Source organism: Juglans microcarpa x Juglans regia, chromosome 1S, assembly GCF_004785595.1.
Source record: "Juglans microcarpa x Juglans regia isolate MS1-56 chromosome 1S, Jm3101_v1.0, whole genome shotgun sequence".
Taxonomy (NCBI): domain Eukaryota; kingdom Viridiplantae; phylum Streptophyta; class Magnoliopsida; order Fagales; family Juglandaceae; genus Juglans; species Juglans microcarpa x Juglans regia.
In genome coordinates this window covers 15,906,234-15,930,902 of record NC_054595.1, presented here as the reverse complement: position 1 = coordinate 15,930,902, position 24,669 = coordinate 15,906,234, and the positions used below count along the sequence as shown (strand labels likewise).

The 24,669-nt window shown below is 35.6% G+C and overlaps 2 protein-coding genes across 3 annotated transcripts; one reads left to right on the top strand and one right to left on the bottom strand.

The window, feature by feature from the left end:
- The first annotated feature begins 8,743 nt into the window (after positions 1-8,743).
- Positions 8,744-11,814, top strand: LOC121246124 (cyclin-dependent kinase inhibitor 5-like). 2 transcript variants are annotated; one of them, XM_041144137.1, is made up of 3 exons: positions 8,744-9,497; positions 10,922-11,147; positions 11,189-11,203. In XM_041144137.1, the coding sequence occupies exons 1-3, from the start codon at positions 8,962-8,964 to the stop codon at positions 11,189-11,191; spliced, it is 765 nt and encodes a 254-aa protein (XP_041000071.1). In that variant the 5' UTR covers positions 8,744-8,961; the 3' UTR covers positions 11,192-11,203. The 2 variants fall into 2 exon arrangements, with proteins under 2 accessions (XP_041000071.1, XP_041000070.1); XM_041144136.1 differs by lacking the exon at positions 11,189-11,203 and adding an exon at positions 11,252-11,814 and having other exon boundaries at positions 8,750-9,497; positions 10,922-11,125.
- Positions 11,815-15,630: 3,816 nt separating this feature from the next.
- On the bottom strand, positions 15,631-24,344 carry LOC121246096 (26S proteasome non-ATPase regulatory subunit 1 homolog A). Its single transcript, XM_041144095.1, has 13 exons — positions 24,001-24,344; positions 21,529-21,598; positions 20,494-20,599; positions 20,013-20,124; positions 19,765-19,933; positions 19,162-19,637; positions 18,671-18,806; positions 18,329-18,577; positions 18,029-18,249; positions 17,682-17,940; positions 17,228-17,460; positions 16,631-17,150; positions 15,631-16,251 (listed from the first exon to the last, which is right to left on the bottom strand). Exons 1-13 carry the CDS (start codon positions 24,144-24,146, stop codon positions 15,928-15,930), a joined length of 3,021 nt encoding a protein of 1,006 aa, XP_041000029.1. The 5' UTR covers positions 24,147-24,344; the 3' UTR covers positions 15,631-15,927.
- Positions 24,345-24,669: the final 325 nt, after the last annotated feature.

Sequence of the window (24,669 nt, the reverse complement as noted above, 5' to 3'; positions counted from 1 at the left end):
ATGTATGAAATAGATTAAGATGAGTTTAACTTTTTTATGATAAGTTGAAAAAGTAATAGGTCTCATCAATGATTGGTTTGAAATGAGTTGAGTTTAGTTCAACAACCAAACACAACAGCGTTCTATGATTCAATTCACCTCCAAATAATGAGTAGGCGACTATATATATGAAGGCTACCTAAAATGTGTCGGGTCAATTGATGTGGTTAAGGATGACAATTGTGATCCATGTGGTAAGCATCTCAACTATGGACATATATACATATATGGTTTCTAATATATGATTGATTGGACCAAAATATTCAAAACTCAAACAAAACAAAAAAATTAGTTTGTTTGTTATAATTGTTAAGATATTTGGATTGAGAATTATGATATCATTTAAAAAAAAAAAAAAGCCTAGCCTTAGATGCATTCTCTTTTAATTGAGAGAGAGAGAGAGAGAGAGAGAGAGAGAGAGAAGCCCCTTTTCCACAAAAGAATTTCAAATACAAAACGTTTTATATTTTGGCTAATTTTCACGTGATTCTTCTGATAACTTTAATCGTTTCATCATGATTCTTATGACAAGCAGCAAAAGCATATGCAGAAAAATAATAGAGTAGTGCTCAATTCATGACTCGTGAAAGGAATAAAAAGGCAACAAGTTGCACGCATAATTCATAACAAGCCAACAGTTTTGGAACATCCTTGCTTTTCTACCCGTTTTACAACTTCTCTCAATTCCTCCAACGTATTTTCTACACACTCTTCTACTTATTCAACAAAATTTTCAAGCTTGCTTCGTTTTATTCCATACAAGCCAACATTTTTTTTTCTCCTAGAATCTCTAGAGCCATCTATTCTTCATCTTCAACTTCTTCTTCTCCCATTTCAAGTTAACCCGTAATGATACAGAACAGTAAAAGCAACCTTCATTCATTTTCATTACTAGTTGTCCTAGAGCCTATCATCCATTTCTTGAGCTCAGTATCTGCTTAACGGGTCAACCGGTTATGACCTGTTAAGAAAGTTGAATTTATATTTATACCCTTATACCTAAAATTAAAAAAATTCAAAAAACCCTAACCCAATAACCCTACGGCCCTCGAGTCCCTCAGTTCTCTCAACTTCTCAACTACTCAAGTGACCAAGTCTCACCCCCCTTTCAACCAATAACCCTTGTAACATTAATATTTTACAATGTGTGTTTATCATATTTGGGATTGTAACTTTAATATTATTACAATGTGTGTTTATCATATTTGTGTAATTGTGCATTTATCATATTTGGTACTGTTGAGATTTTAATGTCAATATTTTTATTGCTTGGACTGTAATTTTGGACTTATAGTTAGTTTTTTTATTTTTTATAGATATTGTTTATATTTTAATATTTATATAAAATCAATCAGGTCAAACAGGTTGAAACAGGTATGTTCAACCCATTAACGTAAATGGGTTGAAACGGGTTGGGTTGAGTAATGTCGTATCGTGTCAATCTATTTCGTATTCAGTAACGGGTCGGGTCGTGTCAACCTGTTATCTTAACAGGTTGTGTTAGGGTTTGAGATTTTGACACAAAATTCTTAAAGGGTCGTGTTCGGGTTAACCCATTAAGTATAATGTACATGATTGACACCCCAAGTAGTAGTCGTCGTTGCCGTTAACATGATTGACACCCCTAGTAGTAGTCATCGTTGTAGTAAACTTCGGACAGAGATTAGATTTTTTATGACTTTGGGAGCATGCATGGAAGGGATATTTTCCCTCCATAGGACCGGGCCTATGTCCATAGGGTATTTGGGACTTGAACCAGGCATATATGGTCCAGCTTAATATCACGAGGAAAAGGCCCTAACCCAAGTGACGCACAAAAGTCTTGTCGTATTAAATGCATTGGCATGGAACATGAGCCTGGGATCCTCACTGGGAGCCTGAGAAATACACCGCGATGGCAGAGAAGGTGGATCAGCTACTCACTGCAGGGTTCATCCTGAAAGCCCACATCACTATGAACTATTAATATTTATCTCCATTAACAAGGCCTCACTCCAAACCTCCTCCTAGTGTCCCTCTACCCAGGCATAAACCTTTTCGATGCGAGCTTGCTCATAGGCAAACAAGTTTATCGTAAACTCCTTATCGTAAAAAACGACCCCCCATATGGCATGAATTGGGAACTCTTAATGGACCGCCTCCCTAGCAGGAAACTCCTAGCCCTTTCCCGATACAAAAAAGAACTTCTTAAACCAATCCTTGCATTGGAGAACCATTTTTCAAGGTGGACAATTGAAACATAGGTCGGGATCGAAAACTGCACACGTTGCCCTCACAACTTTGTATTTACCAAGGCCAGTCTGATGAAATCCAAAATATCTCGAATGGGTCGGCAAGAAGAGAGCCACAACCCGTTTGAGAACATCATAGGGTACAAAGACACCTTCTTGGCAAATCCCTCCGAGTCCATGGCACCTTGACTAGGTCTTGGTACGTCCACAGTAATGTAGTCTGACATGCCAAATGAGGTGCGAATAGCATTCAGATCTGATCAAGAGGTGGACGCAGTCCAGTGTTACCCCCCGAAATACTGGGAAGCATCATGAGACATGCATCCCAAACCCTAAGGAGAGGCTTCAGGACATGACGGATGTGACTCTCGAGAAGAGGGGCTGGAAGCCTTTTTAGGGGGCCATTTTCTAGGATTCAATTGTCGTTGAAGGAAGGGAAAGAAGAATGTGGAAAGGGAAAGTGCGGGAATGTAGAAAGAAATGAAATGATAGTCCGGGATGGGAAGGGTTGCTAACCTAAACCTGGGATACAAATAGGCCTACTGAACGATTAGATGGATTCTTAAGAAAATGTGACAAGTGTCAAACAAGGTGGATTGCCAAAAATGAGACTCATAACTCATGCCGCATGATTGGACTTGGAAAACGAGCCGTCGCACATCATTCCAAGCATATGGCTACAAGCTATAGTGGGCAATGGCCTTGGGAGCATGGAAACATTGCGAGGCAGAAAGAGTTAGGGGTGCAAATGGTCCGGTCCGGTCTGGTGATGGATTGAATATTTTCGGTCCATCGCCAGACCTGACCGAACACCCAAATGGACCGGACCGGACCAAAAGCTATCGGTCCGGTCCGGCCTAATTTTTTTAATTTTTTTAAATAATTAATAAAAAAATTTATTTAAAATACTAAATTAAATTAAGTGACTTATTAATGTGGATTAAGTAACAAACTCAATAAAAAAATATTTTATATGGTCAATGATAATAAATTAGATGAAAATTATATTATTAATTTATATAATTACTCTATAATTAACTAATTGATATTATATATTAGTTAATTCATAGAATATTAACAAGTGTTAATAACATATTTAAAATTTTATATTGTTAATAGTGATAGGTTAGATGAAGATATATATAAAATATTGTTAATTTATAGAATATTAACAAGTATTAATAACATATTTAAAATTTTATATTGTTAATTGTACAATTATTATATAAAAAATATACATATAAATGTTTTTTTTTTCATTCGGTCCGGTTCGAGAAAACCCTGAACCGTGGACCGGACCGAAACTTTTCGATCCTCTAAAATGTGGACCGAGACCGACCGGACCAAGTCTCGGTCCGGTCCGGTTGGTCCGTTCCATCCGACCGGACCGTTTATCACCCCTAGAAAGAATAGTTTTCACTGCTCACACGGTAAGAATTTGAGAGATAACTAGAAGGGATATTTTTCACTATTGGGTCGGGCCTATGTCCATAGGTTATCTAGTCCTTGAACCAAGCACACATGGTCTGGATTGATATCATGAGGAGAAGGCCTTAGCCCAAGTGAGGCGCAAAATTCATGCCACATTAAATGTGTCGGCGTGGAACACGAGCCTGGGATCCCCATTAAAGATCCTATTGCCAACAAGAGAATGCCATATTAAATGCGGCTATATGAAAATTTGAGTAGACAAGACCCCAACGATAGGAATATAAATCGGATAAAGTCAGTAACGAAAAGAGGTTAATCACTCTAAACTTACTCTATGTTTGTCTTCTTCTTCCCAACATTTAATATCTTCTGACTTTGGTATTAGAGATATCACGAACACACCTGACCACCGCATTCTTCTCTTTTATAGGCATTCAGAGCGATAATGCTTGTGGTTACAAAACACGCTTTAACAATGCAAAACATTATGTAAAAGGAAAGAACATTGAGGGGTAGAGAGATGAGCGGTGCCTAGGTGTGTGACTGGCAGTGCATTACCGTTACAAATCTGATCAGAGCCACTATATTCTTCAACCTTGATATTGAGCTTGCTCAAATCAGAGGTGACATCGTGAGTGGCACCAAAGTCTGGTTATCAAGATGGATCTACACCTTGCGAAGGTGAGGTTACATAGGCCTAGATGGTGGTGGAGTTGTCACTTTGATAACTGTTATCAAAACGGTGAAAGTAGCAGAGGACAGTGTATCCAGCCTTATTGCAAACTTGACAGATTAATCTCGAGGAAGAGGAGGAGGAGAAACTGCGGCCACACCCCCTGCCTCAAGAGCCACGGTTGTTGCCAGAGGAGTTAGAGCCACGGCCATTGGAGGAATACTGGGATCGTCTACCACAACCAGGCCGAGGAGACCTAGATTTACTAATAACATTAGCACTAGCCATAGACAGGTCAGCAATGGGTTGATCTTGCTCGAGGTGAAGTTCGTGAGCAAGTAGCCATAGAGATCTTGGAGAGAGATTGGCTCCACGCGTGTGGTAACAGAGGTGACAAAGGAGTCAAACTCAAGACCATGACTGCTAAAAGAAATGTAACGAGTTCAAAATCATCAAGGGGCGGATCGATTGTGACCAAAGTATCAGCAAGGTTGGTGAACTTGTGGAAGTAATCTGCAACAGAGGAAGTTCCCTCTGTTGAGAGTAGCAAGTTGATAATGGAGATTCATAGAGCACGCTCGTGAAGTAGCCGTAAACATGCTCTCAAGAGTGAGTCACAGCGGTCGAGGTGAACATTTGACGACATGATCAGTTAAGATCGTCTCGGATAGGGAGGAATTTATAGCATCCATGACGTGTATGTCGGGTTGTTTACGGACTGATTCGTTGGTGTAGTGATTACAGGCGATGAACATGAGAAGCTGTCATCAACAAAACTGTAAAGGTGCTGTTTTTTGAGATAAGGAACTACCTGAACCTTCTACAATAAGTAGCTGTCCCGCATCAATTTGATGGTGATTAGGGTGTCAAAGGAAATAATAGATGATGGAGAGTTGGGGGACATTTCAGAGGACGATGGAGGGGTCAACCATGCATGATTAGAGACTAGAGAGGGACGTTTGTCTAACCTGGTCTTGATACCAATGTAGAGAGTAAATGGTGAAGCCTTTGATTATTTATAAACATTGAGGTACAAAGCATTTATATATATATATATATATATATATATATATATATATTAGAGTCTAAAAGAGATATGAGACCTAAGGATGACACTTGAAGACTGTAACTAGGTATTGACTACATGTGTTGGACTAGTACTCTTATCACTTGACTTGAGTTTTATCTTTATTTTGATAAGTTGAGTGCATCCTGGTCGTCTGAGAGTTTGGCAGTACTCATTCCGTGACAAGCATTAGTTGGATCTTACACTAATAAAAAAAAAAAAAATGCTCTTTTTCCAACAATTTGGCTCTAACCAAGTTTTTATGTGGAGAAATATTCTGACCGTAAAAAAATTATACAAAAACAATCTTATAAATTGATATGACATGATTTAGATTGTCAAATTATAAAATTATTTTTATTATAAAGCGTATTGGACATATTACATAAAATCATTTTAATTTATGAGATTACTTTTATATAATTCTTTTATGATTGTTGCACTCCTCTTTTATATACAGAAATACAACATGCAGCATGACCTCAATCTTCATCATACGTGGTCGATGGTTTTTTCACCAAGTTGCTATTCTATTGGTGCGGTTTGAAAGCACTACTAATGACTCAGTGGTGGTGTAAAATTTAATCGAAAAATTGGATCAAACTGGCCCGAACCGGTGGAATCGGTCTGATTTTGGACCGGTCTGGCTTGGAACCGGTTTCTGTAATTTCAAAACAGGCCAATACCAATCCAGTTCTGATTCTATACTTTTTAAGACCAGACCAAACTGGATTGGTTCACTATATTATATATTTTAAATTAATTTTTTACTATTATATATAATATTTTTTATATTATATAAGATTTATATATATAATACTATAAATTATAATTATATATAAGATAATGCTATTACAATTTATAACATAAAATTTTAATCTTAAATATGAAAGTTTATTTGATCATATGTTTTAAATATAAAAAATATATATATATTAATAACATTTTATGGCCTAATAAATTCTAAACATATTCATTTTAATAAATACATAATATATTAGTAATACTAATATATATTAGTATATTAATTACATTTTATGCCCTAATACTAATACTATTAAAACCAAAAAATCGAATCGAATCAAACTAGAACTGGTAAAATCGGAGGTACCGGTTTAGGAGAATAACCGGTGCGTAATTGGTTTTGAAAATACAAAATCGATGCATACCGATTCAATTCTAAATTTTGTCCAAAACTAAACCAGACCGAATTGATTACACCCCTATTACTGACATTGATCGCAAAAAAATTCATGGACGGTAATAAGTTTATGCTCTTTGAAAATAGACAAATGAGAGGATGAAGCCTTGGCAAAAGAGGTCTCTTAGATCCTATCCAAATGTGCACAACTCTAGGTGATTTTTCAAATTGTCTTCATAGATACAATTGAATTGAGGTCTTAGATTCTTTGCAAATTTCAAGGATGGAGTACTTCAAAGAGAATGCACATAGCGTTTGGCTCCCATTATAATTTATTATTATTTATTTATGTGAGTATAACATTAAATATTCATTAAAAATTTAAAAAATTATTTTGAAATTCTCCAAAGGTATTTGTGTGTGCAAAGATAAGACATATTGAAGTCATAAAAGGCAAATGAAGATGCCGATGGTTTGTTAGCCACCACCTTCCAAGTCAAGTACACTAAACACATCCAAAACATGAGCTCTAGCCTTTATGTAAGTGCAGGTATTTTTGCAAAGCCCCTCTTTATAGTAACCAAAAATGATAAACGCAGATAACTTTTCACAATATTTTACATAATAATATTTTAAAATAAAAGTTATTTTTGTAAATTAACTTATAAAACTAACATCATTTTACCAAAATACTTTTTTTGTATAATATATGTTGTGAAATATGTTATAAAATGTGTTATGTGAGTATCATTACTCATATAGTAACAAGGGACAGAGTCGTACATGGCTTACCATCATACTTCATTGGTTTAGTATGCACATCTTAACATTATAAGATTAGGCCTCATTTGTTTTTACAAATATTCTCATCTAATTTAATTTAATCATTAAAATTTTTTCAAATTTTTACATAAAATAAAATAAACAATTCAACTTTTTTAAATATTAAAATAAAAATAATGTTAGAAAATATTTTATAATCATATTTTGTTCAATTTTTAATTTTTATCTCAATTTATCTTATTTTATCTGTAAAAACAAATAAAAAGAGAACTAAAGTTTTCTTATAAATTAAATCTGTAAGAGATTATTTATTTATTGTAGGAGTCAAAGCTTGAAAGTAGTATATGGTCTTTGTACCAATTTAAAGCATGGGAGAGAATCACGAGACTTTCCTTCTTCCTTCTTTACAAGTTCCTAAGCCAATTGAATTGGTTTGGCAGCCTAGTGGTCAAAGGACAGACTTAGGAAGAGCTGAGAAATTATTTGGTGCATCATTCATTTGATTTTAATCCAAGAAGCATCTTCAATTAATTAAAATCAAGAATTTACCAAAATTGTGAGTGATTGATAAGGGTAATAGTGGGAATATATAGTAATGGTAGGTTGTATAAATCCTTATCTAGGACAAACAAGATAAGAGCATTATCAATACCCAAAACCAAATTGGGTACATTATCAAAACCATACCAATCTCAGATTATCAAACAAAGAAAAAGATATTATTTTCTTGAGTTTTATTGAAAGAAAAAAAAAGGTAAACAAGATAAGTTGTATTTAACATTAAAAAATGAGAAATGCAAAATTTTAAAATGGAGAAACTTACAAGCTGATACAGTCTAATGTGAAATTCTTGTTATTATAAAGTATAGCTCTTTTTTTTATATATAGTTATGGGAGGGGGGTTTCAAATTTCATATTTGTATTTTGGAGGTTGAAAATTATACCAATTAGGTGATAGGCCTTTGACAATTATAAAGTATAGCTAAAAGTATTAATTTGTGAGCAAAATTTTTGTACTACAAAATAAAATAAAATAACAGAAAAAATAAAAGAAATAGATGGTAAGGATAAATCGAAACAAGTGTGAAGTACTAAATCTTGAAGGGTAGTTCAACTGGTTCAGTCTTGGGTTTATACCTCAATAGTCACTAATTCGAGTTCCTTTAAGGTTACTGGAGGTTTACCTAGTTGTTAATTTTAGGGTCCTATGAGATTAGTCGAGGTGCGTGCAAGTTAGTCCGGATATTCACAGTTAAAAAAATTAAATTAATTAAAAATTAAAACAAAAAAACAAAAAACAAAAACAAAAAGTAGGAAGCACTACTACTAGAGAGAGGAAGAAATCAAAGTGGAAAGAAAAACAAAATAGAAAAGAAAAGAAAATGAGAAAATTCGAAGTACAGTGGCCCAGACAGACTGACTTCCTCCACAACCCTATTGGCGTTTATATATACGAAGCCAGAGGTACTACGATATTACAAATGCCCCTCTCTCTCTCTCTCTCTCTCTCTCTCTCATGAGAATTGAATTCAAAGTTTTTGGCTTATCTCGGATTATTGGCTTTTGAAGCATACAGAAGAGGGAGCATATCAGAATCATGGGGAAGTATATTCGCAAGGCCAAAACTACAGGCGAGGTTGCCGTCATGGAGGTCTCCCAGTCCTCCCTCGGGGTCCGCACACGCGCCAGAACCCTAGCCCTCCTGGAGTCCCCTGCCACTCCTTCTCCCACTACCGATACCGGCTCCGTCTCCTACCTCCAGCTCCGGAGCCGCCGTCTCCAGAAGCCTCCAATCGTTCTTTCTGGCCACGGCTCTGTACCCAAGCGCCACAAACAGGGACCCAACTATATAGAAAGCTGCGCGCAGCAGCAAAATAAAATCCCGGATATGGATAATTCTATCCCCAAATCAAACCCTAGGTCGGGGTCGAGGCTTAGAGCGGCCTCTGCCTCCGATGGGCCAGTCTCCCCTGGGCCCTTGGAAGAGGAGGAGGCGAAGAAGGTTGTGGGTGGTGCTAAAGAAGAAGGCCTTCAAGGAAAGAAGAAAAAGAGTAGCAAGAACAACAATGGTGACTTGGGACTTGAGGAAGCTTCGTTTGGGGAGAATGTTTTGGAGTTCGAAGGTAGAGAGAGGTGGGTTTTCTTTCTTTTTCGGGTTTCATTTCTATTGTTTCTTTAACCTCAAACCTCTCCATTGGGGCTTTTGCTTTCTTTAGCCTCTGTTTGGTTGCTGGGAAAGGGAGGGAAAATAAAGAAAATTTCGATTTGAATTCATCGGGGGGTTTTCTTTCTTTCTTTCTTTCTTCTTTTTTTTTTTTTTTTTAATATTTTTCCTTTTCTTTCTTAAAGTTAGTGTCGAATACTTTTTTTTTTTTTTTTTTTTTTGGGCTCAAATTCACGTACTTTGAGTGGAATTCGAATTGAGCATTAGAATCATAGTATGAACAAAGGCTTCAGTGTTTTCGTTGGGAGACCGGGGAATTTTAATCTGCTGTAGTGAACTTTTCCTTCTTTTGGGGTTTGAGCATTTGGTTTGAAGAGAAGGAAATTTTGATTTTGGGGGGAAAATCAGTTAACAAGAAAAATGCAAGATTTTAATTTTCGTGTTACCTTCATTCATTCCTTAAAAGGAAATATGAACAACTTCCGTCTCAGCTTCCATATTTTCAGAGTTTTCGATAAATTTCTCGGTGGACCCTATTGATGTTTAGTTTAATGTTTCAGAGTTCACGGCCGAACTTCTTCTTCTTTTAAAATTTAAAATAAAATAAAATAAAAAAATCTGTATTTTCTTCTTTTTTTAATTTTAAAAATCACATTTGCTTGAAGCCTACTGACTCGAAAAAATTACTCAAGAGCTAGAAGTCCATTTCTTGAGGTATTTTCCGACTTGTGTATATAAAAAGGGAGATGTAAATTTTGTAATGAGTCTAATGTATATAAAAAGCAAAAACTTTGGTAAGTGTTTTAATGGCTAGACTTCCCCAAAAAAAAAACACTTTATAGTGATATGTTCTGAACCTTGCGAAGAAAAGAAAATAAAAGAAGATATGTTCTGAATCTTGAACGTAGCACCATCTGTTCTCTACTATTATTACTCAGCTACCTTTCTTTGTATTATATATTTTCGGTCGGTGGAGAAAATGCTGTTTGTTTGTTTGTTCTAATTTGATTGCTTTGAGGTTGTATTGTGCTTTATGATAATGCTTTTACTAGTTTCTAGAACTTGGATGGTACCGACACACGGGCTATAAAATGAAGTCTGTCCTATATGTTGTTTCTCCATTTTGATTTTCCCATGATATTGATCCCATTGCATTATTCGAAGTGGAATATACAAAAGTTTATTTCTTTGGGTCTGATCTATGGTCTGATAGTAACGTCGTGAAGTGTTCAAACGTCCTGCAGTCGCTTTGAAAAAAATTGAGTCTATTATTAAAAAATTAATTTTTTTCATACGGGTCTCACGTTTATTTATTTTTTTTAAAATAATTACAGATGCTTGCACACTCATGACTGTAACTATCATTTTTCATAAAAATTAATCTCGGTGACAGGAGTACTCGGGAATCCACTCCCTGCAGTTTGATTAGGGATCCAGACACCATAAGAACTCCTTGTTCTACCACCAGGCCTTCCGGCCCAACTAAGACTAACGGCAGAACCCAGAACATAACTGTGAGGCACATCCCAACAACGCAAGAAATGGACGATTTTTTTGCTGCTTCTGTGGAAGAGCAGCGAAGACAATTCATCGAGAAGTATGACACAAACACTTCCCTGGTTTTAATTGATTCAGATTGCTCTAGACTTCAAAATTCCAGTAGCAAGATTTAGTTACATCCCATTAGCTGATATAATGTTTGTCGATTCGGGTTTACCTGCAGGTACAACTTTGATCCTGTCAACGATAAGCCGCTTCCAGGGAGATATGAATGGGTGAAATTAGACCTGTAGATTACATTAACGTTCCATCAGGACTTCTTTTCCTGCATATTCTCTGTTGATCTTGAGCTTTTAGGATTTTTGAGGTAGCAGGAATTAGAGTTTTACTCGGAATTGTGATGTTCTTATTTCCATCTTCCATCACTCTTAATTCACTTGTAAAGAAAGAAGTAGGACTGTTAGACTAATGGTCCTTAACATAACAGAGGTTATGTCTAGTGAGAGTTAACACAGCAAATATCCAACAGATCATCTGAGGGGAAAAGGGAAAGAGGGTTGGTTGGTTGTATTTGTGGTGTGTGAGGTTAGGGTTCAGCCAACTAGGTCAAGTCTATTTGCCATTTGGTACAGAAATTTACTGAGATTTTCTTCTTCTTTTTTATTTTTTTATTATTTTCGTACTGTATTTCCTTCCCCTTTGTTAATACTTGTACTGATGGAACTTTGAAAAGCTTTATGGAATAAAGATGACGCGTTTCACCCCCCCTCTGCATATTTTGCTTTTTGTCTTATGTTTTGTTTTTTTCCTCCGAGTCTGAGAAACTTTGGCCCTTCTGATTACATCTTTCATCAGATTTTGGTGATCCTGCCCCACTGGTCTCTCGTTGGTGTCTTTTTATCATTGATTCAATGCACATATCCAATTTTTTCTGCAAATTTGTACAGGTTTGATAATGAAGTCATTGCCCCTGTGCCTGTGCCTGTGCCTGTGCCTGGTAAAAAGACTGCAAAAGCAATAATGTCTTCTTCCTTGTTTAAGGAATTATACCTGAGGAGTGTCAGTTTGGCTCGAATGAATGTATATTCACGGAAATTTCCAATGAAGCTTTGATTATTCCCAATTTTTTATTAAGTGATTGTATAAATATAATAATAATTATTATTATTTTTGTAGATTTTTCCTCAAAGCCTCATTGTGAGACTTTCCTTACTCTTTATACAATCATTTTAACAGCAATTAATATAATAATGAAAAAATATTTTTTTAATTTTTTTGAAAAAAGAAAAATAAAACATAAAAATAATTGATTCCTCTTCGTACGTAAAGCATGCATGGGGTAATGTTGTTGGAAACCAGCGTGATTGGAGAAAAACCAATGGTTGGTGGTTGTAGAGGTGTGGTGGGAGTTGTTTCCATTTTATTGGATGAAACTGAGGAATCCTCAATTCCCAATGAATGCTTTTTTAGGGCTTGTTTGTTTTTAGAAATGAGAAGAGATTAAAGTTAAAAAGTTGAATAAAATATTATTAGAATATATTTTTTAATATTATTTTTATTTTAAGATTTGAAAAAGTTGAATTGTTTATTTTATTTTGTGTAGAGATTTAGAAAAGTTATAATGATAAAGTAAGATGAGATGTTTTCTGAAAACAAACGAAACCTTAGTTTTTAAGATCCGCATTTCCCAAATGGTGGACTTTACACTGCGTTTGGATGTAAGATATAGTTGGGTTTAGTTAAGTTCAGTTTGATTTTAAATTGAATCTAACATTTAAACACTCAACTTTCAAATTACTAAATTTATCTCAACTTAAAACTTCTTTGTACATGGAATTCATAATCTTTTTCAACTTCTCATAAAAAGTATTAAATTCATCTTAACATTCAAACATACTTTAAACTCAGTTTAAATGACTCCACATAACTCACTCCATTACTCAACTCACTATTGAACTGAGCTCAGCTCAATATCCAATCGCAACCTAACAAAACACCAAATGGTTGACTGAACTGTAATACTATTTGAAAATCTTTATAATTTATATTATATGTTATTTACGTGACATAATTTAATTTGTAAGATTTAAATTTTAAATTTTTTTTATAAATTAAATTATGCCACGTGAATGGTGTGTGATGTAAAAATTTTTAGACATTATTATTTTTTGACTTACTTTTTTTTTTACTTACTTTTACTTGTGAAAACCATGAAGCTCCTAATTTTCTCCCCAATTGTGGGTAACCTTATATTCTCTCAGGCAAATTACTGGCCCATCCATTAATTTTCTTTTGTCATGTTAACATTGTATTGGTGGGGTTTTTGGTGCAAGAAGAGAGAGACACCTTGACACCTTTACGTAAATGGTTCTGCAGGCTTACCGTTATGGGAGGTTAGATGAGGGTATGGCTGTAAATAATTCGGTCAGAACTGGCAAAATCCCTATATATATGTATGTGTGTATATATATATATATATATATTTTTTAAATTTTAATAATTTAATATATTATTTTTATATAGTAATTATATAAGTTGATAATATAATTTTTATCTAATTTATTATCATTGACTATATAAAATATAAAATAATATATACTATCCATTATACTATCAATTAATAATAAATCATAAATCATGTCATAATTTGTCATTATATGCAAATAGTTAATACATCATATATTCATACATACTCTATTATTTGTACTTAATTAAAATAATTAGGTATTTTTCTTTTAAATACCTAAATTGCAAGCAAACATGAATAATCTATGTACAATGAAATTATTTTATATTCATTAACCATATATAAAATGTATAACATTATTAATAATTATGCATACTAAAGAGTAAAGTCTAAGTTAGTAAGTAGTAACTATCAACATCATAAATATAATTATAGTAAAATAATAAAATAATTAGGTCGAACTGACCGGACCGATTTACACCCCTAGATGAGGGATTGGCATTCCTTGTGATCTTTTCTTTTCTCAAGAATAACTTATTATAAAAGTGTCAAGAGCCTGATAACCTGATGAAATATGACTCGATTCTCCAAATAGAAAACCTGGGCTTGACACTCTTTAACCCCTTGTATATAAATAAAAAATAAAAAAAAAATAACTTATATTAACTTATAAAAGTAATGCAACTCTTCATTTTCTTTATTTATTAACTTCTCACCATATTATAATGTGGCATTGAAAATATATTTATTATATTTCACTTATCTACTAATCATTTGATATCACATCAAGAGATGATACGAGAATAATGACTTAAAAAAATAAGAAGAAAAGTTTTACTTTCATAGTCAAAGAGAGAGAATAATACAATATGTGAATTATACCATATTTAATTTAATTTTGCTCGTGAGCAATGTGAACCCATATTAAATAAGTAGATTTCATATGTAAACATATCCATCTCTATTCTCTTAAGTAATTATCCTTTATCCTTTGATGAGTCCTTTTATGTGGAGAATTGTGCAGAACCTTTTAAGCAGTTGTAAAAACTGAAAACAGAAGCTGTTTGTTTGGATTTTGAGCATCTCAAGAAAAGAAAGTCACAACAAAAACATTCATATCATTGTAAAACAAGTTGCACATCAACAGTCTCACAGGCGCTGCCATTCTGGTGGCCCTAGGCTATACATTCTGGTCTTAATGGCGACTATTAAATGGTACTACTTTTTCAACATCTAAAACATATGAAAAAGAGAGATTGTATTTGTAGTTTGAGCGTGCGATTGTGTGTACAGTCTCATCGATAAATAAAAATAAAAAAAATAAAAATATCATGTCAAAAAAGATATTATTGTAATTTTAATTTTTTTTTAAACATAACTTAAATGGAGATTAAAAAAAAGAAAACATGCACATCCCGAAGTTGGGCTTCCATTTGCATCCTTTGTGTCTTTTGGAGATAATATATTCTATTTGCTAGTGGGGGCTTTAGATTTGAAGTTTGGAAGTGGGATAGTGGGGGCTTTAATCCTTTTTTTTTTTTTTTTTTTTTTTAATAATTTGAAATATTGGGGGAATCTTTACATGCTTTACAGCTAGCAGTATGTGATGGAAAATATGTGGTACTCATTATAATTTGCATTATGTTTGGCATATCTTATTATCTTATGGTAATTTCATTACCTTCGGGACTTCTTATGAGAACAAAATATGTAGTAGTTTTTTTCATTTATATTTTTCAAATCACCGTGGACAGCTATCGATAAAATTATGTCTTAAATTCAAATCGCTCAACCCACACCAAGGATTCTATAGGAGCCCGTTTCATTGGAATATGAAATCCAATCCTGACAAATACAGCATCCCTATTGCATTCTGAATCTTTTATTTAATAATAAAATAATACTATATGCAAGTAAAATTTACTAGTAAAAGATAATTTTTTCATGAGTCCAATTTATTCACTTTTTAAAAAAAGAGTGCACAACCCGACACTTCAAATATCATTTCTCATGATAATATAGACAAACTGATCATTAGAAATTCTACGGACCCAAAAGGAAGTTGGATATCAAAGCAAACGATAAGCTGTTATCCTTTCATGCCTAAGCCAGTATTTCGAATCTTTGAACTAAAATAAACTCCCAAAATTCTAAAACTTAATTAACCAATAATAATACAGATGGTTCAAATTGTAAACATAGGACGTTAGTTACAAAAATAAAATAAAATCAAAAATCAAAAGAAAAAGGCATATTAAAAAACTTCTACTTCATGTCGCTCTTTCTTCCGAATAACTCCGGCGTGGCCAGAACAATACATGTCACCTGACCAATTACTGGCACAATTTTTCTTCGATTAAAGAGCATCATAGTTTCTCAACGACCACTAAATAAACTCAACACCGAATGAACAAAGTGGATCAAAGCCAAAATCATGCGGCATACTCGAAAGCCTGAGGTGGCTGAGGTTCCTCGTCAACTGCCATGGCTGATGCAGAAACTTGCTGTCCTGTTGCTGCTCCACCAGCAGGTGATGCTGCAGTTGCCGGCGTGTCTGTAAGGCTAAGTACCTCAGGTTCAGTAGGATGCAAGTCTCTAAGAAGAACAAAGCCAGAAGGTGCCAATTTCACTGGCACATATCTGCTTTCTTCTAGAAATTTAATGAAATTTTCCTGTGCAGGAACTACTCTAGCAGGGTTGGTCAGAATCTCATAAGACGACTCCGGCTCCGATTTCTTCTCTGGTGGGCCATCAACCTGCCAAATCAAATGTCGAAGATGATAATTATGTGATGCCAAAAACTAACAAACTGTCCCTCTATCATTTGCTTCTTTTTCTCCCTACGGTCACTCGGTCTCTTTTCCTTGAGAACCTATATATACAATTACTGGACCCAAAATAAAACAACTCCAACCATAGCGACCCTCTGCATATTGACCAACTTGGTATTAACAATGAAACAGCTTCAACCACCAATACATATCACAAAAGCACACATCATTGTTTTTTGGTCACAAAAGCACATATTATGCATGAAAAAGGTCCAAGAGAAGTTTTCAATTCTATCTTCACACCTTTGAATTCATTGAACAACTGCAGGTAAGAAGTAGCAATGAAGTAGAGAGTGATGATTACCTGCATTGAGTCCCCATCCTTCTCGCTAGATAATTTTCCTTTCCCACTACTTTGACCAAGAGATGAAGGCTCTGCCCCAGAAGCCTTCTCAGCATTAGCCTTCTGATCGGCTTCTTTCTTTGCCCTTGCTTTGGCCTTTGCTGAGGTTGACAGAACCGCAGTGGGCAGTTTTACCGCAGAGGTAGTCGTGGGCGCAGTTGTTGGTTTGGGATATTCAAAAAGTGATGGTTTTGCATGTGATAAGAACTCAAACTTTGGAACTTTCAAGTCATAATTCAGTCCAATGAAAGCAGTGGGTGAGAACGACAAGCTTATGAAATAAATAAGGGGATACCAATACCAAAACTGGCTGAAAACAGCTAGACCAACAACCGCAGTGACTTTGTCATGTTTTGTCTTGGAAAGCAACCTTATGGTTACATTCCTTCCACCTGCATCAAGAATTCCAGAGGCCAAGATTGCACCCATCTTGCTCATGGTATCTTCATGCTTATCAAGAATTATTTTCTCCAATTGCCGCCTAGAATTAAGGAGATATCAGAGACATAATAAGAAAATAAATGTTTATGAAAAACATAAAAAATAATAACACAATACCTGAAAGTTCCAACACGAGAATCACTGGCTTCACTAATCTGGACCATAACCATGGCCATTGCAATGAGGGCACCTTGACGAACAAAATCAACGACATCTGACGTCAAAGGCTCTAGCAAAGATATAGCCTCACTCAGGCCAGTTCCAGCACAAGAAATGCCCACTGCAAGGGCTGCACCATATCGAACGTGAGGGTTGTAAGATTCAGACAGTAGGGAGACAATTCGAGGAGTCTGCAGATAACCCACAAAAAATGTAAGAATTTAAAAACAAAAAAGTAGCACAAAAGAAAAGCTAAAAAGAAAAAACAAAGGCAGAAGAGCTATTCGAAGAAGAGGAGCATAAGACTTGCATCACGTTGCATTGAAAGTGACAAAGCAAAAACAAAAAGGGGAAAAAAAAAAAAAAAAAGCAAACAGGCAAAATAGCAAGGAAGAAAGAAGAAGGAACCAACCTGCTCTGGCTCAGAGTACAGGACAAATCCAAGTGCAAGAACAGCAGTCCTCCTGACATCATCACTCACATCTGATACAGCAAAGTGTAGCAGCTGTCGAATGGCTTTGTTGTTTGCTGTTCCGCTATAGGCCAGTGCCAATGCATACATACCACCATAGCGCAATATAGGATCCTGATCACGAGTCATCTGCTCAATTAGGGTGTCTGCTTCTTCTTCTCTTCCATAGACCGTGAGGGCTGTTCCCAATGCTAAACCCCTGCAACATCCAATAACCATATTAACGAGTGAAAACCATGTACAGAGAAGACTCAGTTCGACATCCAGATCACTGAATAAGACTTTACCGTATGATCTTCTCATGTTGTGTCTCGTGTGCATAAGCTAGCATCTCACTTGCCTTCTCACTTGCAGTTCCAACCATGAGTAAACCCATACTGATGCCAGCAGCTTCACCAGCAACAGCACCATCAGTGTAGAGCACATTTTTAATGTCATCATAAATCTCCTCATCAGCAGTTCCTAGAGCTGCCAAACCAAGACCTAAGCATGCACCATGTTGAATAACCTGCACCCAAAACCCCAATATAAACTTCTTTGGTAACTACAATTCCTTGGCTATGAGAAGAGAAACTATTATTATGTACCTCCACATTAGTACTGCGTAGGCTTTCGCGAAGGAATTGTTTGATGCCCTCACCATGGTTTGCATGAATAAGACCCAAAGCATAGAGAGCTCCACCTTCTGAGTAAGGACTGCCACCACCACCAGCCCCACCTTGAGGCAAGTACGGTGCCATCAGTGACCTCCCCTGTTGTAGGTGGCCTCTGTGAATAACACCAAGACCAGCAGTCGCACTAAACTTAGCCCAATTTGTGGCTCTGCTCAACCAGTCCTGAATTTCAGGGTTACACAAGGATGAGTATAAATAACAGAACATAGAGCATCACAAAATAAAAAATCCAGGACGAAGCAAAATCTAACTCACTAGATTCTCCCTCAGAAACGTATCCACAGTTGTTCCAGCATGCATAACTGCATTAGCATAAATCGTTGCACTATGACAGACACTATTTCTCATCTCTACTGACTGCTTTATTGTCTTGAGGATGAGAAGATCTGATCTGTATTGCAAATTGAAGTCAACTCAGTAAGGACCTAATCAAAATTTGTTTCTAAGGGGCCAAAATAGCATTTGAAAACTAAGTTTTTGATTGGCACCGGATGTCTGAGAACAACATCCCAACTAATCCCAGGGGTGCACAGGCCCTTGGCAAGGAGTTTCCCACAAGTGCACCTCGGGTAATTCAAGGGGAAATCCCTCAGTCTGATGGCCCCTAGAGATTGTTTGCACCCAAGGGGATTTGAACCTTAGACCTGGGGGAGCATACCCCCAAGCCCAAGGCCTTTACCACTTGAGCCAACCCCTAGGGGTTTTTGAAAACTAAGTAAATGAAATACAGAAAGCAACTGCCTCACTTGTTATGACTGTATAAGAATTGAAGAGTCAACTGTATTGACGTCTCTCCTGACAAAATTCCCTTGACTTTAGTCAGCCTCTCAGCATATATTACTTCTTTTGGATCGGTTTCATGCACATTCAAATTAGACGGAGAACTCCCATCACTCATTTGAACATCCTCTGGAGCTGTGGAATTCTCATTCTGCGAAGAATCAGGTTCAACGGGTCCAGGCTGCACTGGTTCAGAAGGTTTAGTCTTGGGAATTGAAAGGCGATCTCTCACACTTAAGAGAAATGCTTGGTGTTCATTTTCTACAAGATCAAAGGCTATTTGAAATGCCAAGAGAGCTTCATCTTTATTTTCAGAACGAAGAAGCTTTTCCAATATACTTGCAACGGCTTCAGGCTCATCCAAGAACATGAGACACTGACATATACTCAAATAATCAGGAGAAGGCAGCTTTTGATATACTTGAACAAGGAGACGAAGTACCTGTCAGGACAATCAAACAAGGATTAATGTCTGTCACTCATCGCCTTGGACTGAGAATAGAGAGGTCAAATACCAGTACTAAAAAAACAGCTATAAAAATCCAGTGAGCTAGAACAACAATACTTACCTCACGCCTATATTCTCTAAGATTAACAAAGGAATGAGAGACGTTAATGCAATAAGATAAAGTCCCTTGAACATTATCACTCTTTGTGATTGCTTCCTCAAGTTTATCCAATCGCCGGCATTCAATTGCAATCCCCATAGCTTGCGGGTATTTTCCATCAAAAATACACCTAAATAAGAAATTTTATACTAGCTTAAATATCCAAGGTGTTACTTTCAATTCGGAGAAATGGGTATGGGTTTACTTACTTATCCAGCATCCTCTCCACAATTGCCTCCAACCTAGGGTCCACCTTTGCTGCTGAATCATTTGATTCTGCTGCCTTCGTCTTCAAACTGGCATATTCATCTATAGCTTTAGCTGTGGATAAGAACCAAAATTAAATTAAATGTAAATTTTTTTTTTTTATGAAAAGGGATCCCAGAAGTTAAACCCTAGACCCACGTAAAACACTCCCACACTGTAATAAAGCATCAACCTTTCATCAAGGGAACATGACCCCTAGAAATTGTTTGCACCCAAGGGTTCGAACCTTAGACCAATGGGGAGCATACTCCCAAGACCAAGGCCCTTACAACTTGAGCCAACCCCTAGGGGTTAATTAAATGCAAGATAATTACTTCAAAATTCTCAAACAAGCATACTATTTCAACCTCCGAAGATAATTGAATATTATGATCAACAATTAAATTACATTGATATTTTCTAATTTAACATGGTCACTCGTACCAAGAAGCGTATGAACATAATCAGAATCTTCTGACACGTCAAATAAAGAACCGGCTCCCAAGGCATACGATAGTGCATCGTTAAGCTCGCTCAAGTAATAGAAAACCTGATAGAAAAGGAACTTCCATGTTAATGAGCAAGTAGAAACTAAATATTCAAGCAGTAAAACGAATAAATGAAATATATATGTTCAACATATAACATCAGACACATCTTCCAAAACCTATATGTTATATTAGTCTAATTACTAGTTATAGAATTCTCTGATTAGCTACTAATAAATCGAGAAAGAAATTACAGCAACTTGAAGTTTGAAACAGTTAAGTATTTCCAGTAGCCTTTTTCCAACCTAATGGATCTAGAACCAAAGGATCTCATTTTAGAAGACTACGGCCTCGTTTAGTTACACAGATGAGATTATATGAGATGAGATAAAAGTTGAAAGTTGAATAAAATATTGTCAGAACATAATTTTTTAATATTATTTTTGTTTTGGGATTTGAAAAAGTTAAATTGTTTATTAAATTGTGTGGGAGTTTGGGAAAGTTGTAATGATTAGATGATTTGTATAAACAAACGGGGCCTACGTTTTGTTACAAGTAATGCTATTTATATTTTGATTGGCACTAGGTGTCCGAGAACAGCATCTCGACTAATCTTAGGGGTGCACAGGCCATCGGCAAGGAGTTTTCCACAAGTGCACCTCTGGCAATTCAAGGGGAAATTCTCCCAATCCAATAGCTCTTAGAGATTGTTTGCACCTAAGGGGATTTGAACCTTAGACCTGGGGGAGCATACCCCCAAGCCCAAGGCCTTTACCACTTGAGCCAACCCCTAAGGGTTAAATGGTATTCATTAAATGCAAGGAGACACCCAACTAGCAAGGGGAAGAAAAAGAGCAAAAATCTTTCAAGTCTAGAAACTAGAGAATTGGAAGTCATGGTGGCAATCATATCAATGTAGAGGGTGCCGAATAAAATAGTTGTTAATTGGAAAAAAAAAAAAAAAAAAAAGGGACCAACAAAAGCATTCTACCTTTGACACAAGCAGTGCAGCAAGTTGTCTCTGATGTTGATCAAATTCTTCATCTTCATACAAACTTTCTCTGCAACAATGAATCATAATTGTCAATTAAGAAAAAATTCATTCCCTTATTAAGCTATAAGAGACGAGATGCCTAACATCAAATCAGAAGCCAAGCAATATCAAATTGAAAGTTAATGAACTTGTTAAAGTGGTTGAACAATCTATGCAACAAACAGGGACAATGTAATTGCTGAAAAAATGCCACACATTATATTAATCGATCAAAATGGTGTAAATATAAAATCATGGTCCAAGCATTTAAATTGCATCATCCCCGAAAGTAAGGATTTCTTGTCCATTGAAGCAATTTATTGGGGGTGAGCAACTTAAATACTAGGACCACCGTTTTGTTTTAATGATGCAGAATTAAAGGCCAAAAAGATTTCAAGGGGAATTAGGATGAAGTCACATTACAGTGCAGAACCCATTTTTATAACTATTGCTGCCACACTCCACGTACTGATAAATCTTATCTCAACTTTATATCTTTCTATTTTTGGTAACTTCTTTCCTAGGTCTGTTAGTGTACTGAGAAGAAGAATTAGACTGTGAGTAAGGTTAGCAGCCAGTGCAAAATCCACGCTTCAAGATGCTTTATAATATTGAAATCCATGCCTTTTAGATATGATCACAGAGAGCTATTAAAAGAAACAGCTATTGAAACTTTCTTGTTAGGAAAGTGAGAGATTGAGCAAGAAGAGCAGGGAATCAGTTGACCGCCTCTTACTCCATTGTGAGATTGCCAATACCTTATGGAATAACATTGTCAGTGAAGTTGGGTTGTCTTGGGTATCACAGAAGAATAGTGGACCTCTTTGCCAATTGAAGAGGATTATATGGCAACCACAGATTGCAGCAGTATGGAAGGTGGTCTCTACATGTTCATCTCCTTTTTTTATAAGTCCAAATGTTTTTTTTATAGATTAATATGTTCATATTTTTAACATCTCGTTAGCGAGATCACAACCTACTCATGATCTCAAATTCTTGAGATTGATGCAAAAATAAAATAAAAATCAAACTGGAGTATTCAATATCATTGTTTCAATTAATAGTAATTGAAAAAGTTAGTTAGTTCCCCCCGTATAACCAAAAGCATACATTGTAGGAAAGATTGCCACATGTCAATTACTGCACATGTACTACAGTTCCTAAGAAAGCCTCATCCTATGCCCTAATCCATACCCATTAATCAATCAATGATAGCAAAAACCATCAACCTACACAAGTAGTAATATTCCAAATACCAAATCATAAGTTTTTTTTTTTTTTATAAGTAAAACCAAATCATAAGTTTTTAATCAATGTAAAAGAGAAAATTAAGAATCAGTCATCACTTGTTGAAATTATCAATGCAATTGCACAAAAGTATATCTGGGAGATTATATTCCATCACATAAGTGTGATAATCAAGATCATGGTCCAAGAATTTACTTGCCTCATTACCTAAATCAAAGATGTCTCAACTTTTTGTCAATTATTAATAGTTTCACAATTAAACTTTTCAGGCAGTGAATACAGCATTTTTAATGCAAGTTGAATCAGTAATTTAATATAAAGATGATGTCTAAAAATCCAAAATAAAGTCAGAGGGAATTAAAACAAAGGAATACTAAAGAGCGGAAGATGATTTTCATGAATCCTGCTGTCAGACTACGCATACCAATAAATCAATTTTCATTTCTTTTTTAATTATTCTTCTTAGCTCCACTAGCAAAAATACGATAATTTGCATCTGAGAAAAATATCCATTCTTCAAAATGCTCTATAATAATAAGAACTCGCAATAAAAAATGCAACCGCAGAGATAAATTAGAGAAAACACTTGATGCAAATCTTTCATTGGGGGAACCGGTAGCCTAATATATGGAACCAATCAAACCTCAAAAGACTTGGGTATCGGCATAACTATTAATTGACGAAGTTACTTTCCAGCATAACCAAACAACTAAATGAATTGGTCAATAAATTACCACACATCAGTTACTGCACATGTAGCATGAAAAAACTAGGAATTTCCTGTTAGGTTTAGGTCTTCAACCATTAGATCCCTTCCATCAAATGAGTTTCCCCCGGTCACTTCCCCAAAAGACAACCAAAATCTACAAAAAATACGAAACCCAATTCCTTCCCTTACGGAAAGAAACTTTTATAACAAGAACAAGAAAAATATCCTTCTTCCCCAGAAATTAGAATAAAGGAATTAATGTAAACCCAAGATTTAAGCCCCTGATTTATATTCTCTTCCACAACGTTGCAACAGAACAATGTCGAAAGCACAGTTCATTAATTTATAGGTTTTTTTTTTCTCTCTCTCGCAACTTCTCAACAAAAACAAACGGATCAACTGCAGCAAGAACCGAAACCCTACGAAAAAAATAGAGAAATTACAGAAAATGATCAGCGAAAGAGAGAGTGTACATGACAGGAACGCTGGTGGAGATCTCAGGCCAAAAGTTGTCGACCAGATTGTTGAGGTTGGAGAGCGCGTGTAGCTTGAGCGACGGGTGCGTCTCGTTCAGCATCGCCAAAAGCCCACCTGCCGAACTGACCATCATCGCTGCCATGACTGCCGACGCAGAACCTATTAGAATTTAATCTTGGAAAAGGGGATCCCAAACCCTAGCAAATCGGAGAACTGAAGAAACGAGAGTGAGAGATGGAAGAGAATGAAACTTAAGAAAAGAACAAAATTGATGCTTTTATGTATCGGATTTTCTTTTAGCTTCTTGCCCAACAAGTCAGCAAAGATACTCTGTTCATGTATTTTAGATCTGTCGTGGAAATGTTTTTTTTTTCCTTTTTCTATTAAGATAAATATTAATTTTCTGGAATTTAATGGCTAAATAATAGACTTGAATTGTGCTTCCAACCAAAAAAAAAAAAAAAAGCAAGCTTCTCACTACCCAAACCTTGGTCGCTCAAATTTTTCAAAAGTTTAATTACACTTTACCTACTTAAATTTTCACTCAATTCATAATATATCTCAAAATTAATAATTACATCAAAATAGACTTATTTACTTTCAAAACTTATCAATCCCCCACTTATGTCTACCAGCAGCGTCAAATGTAACAGAAAGTACCTCCA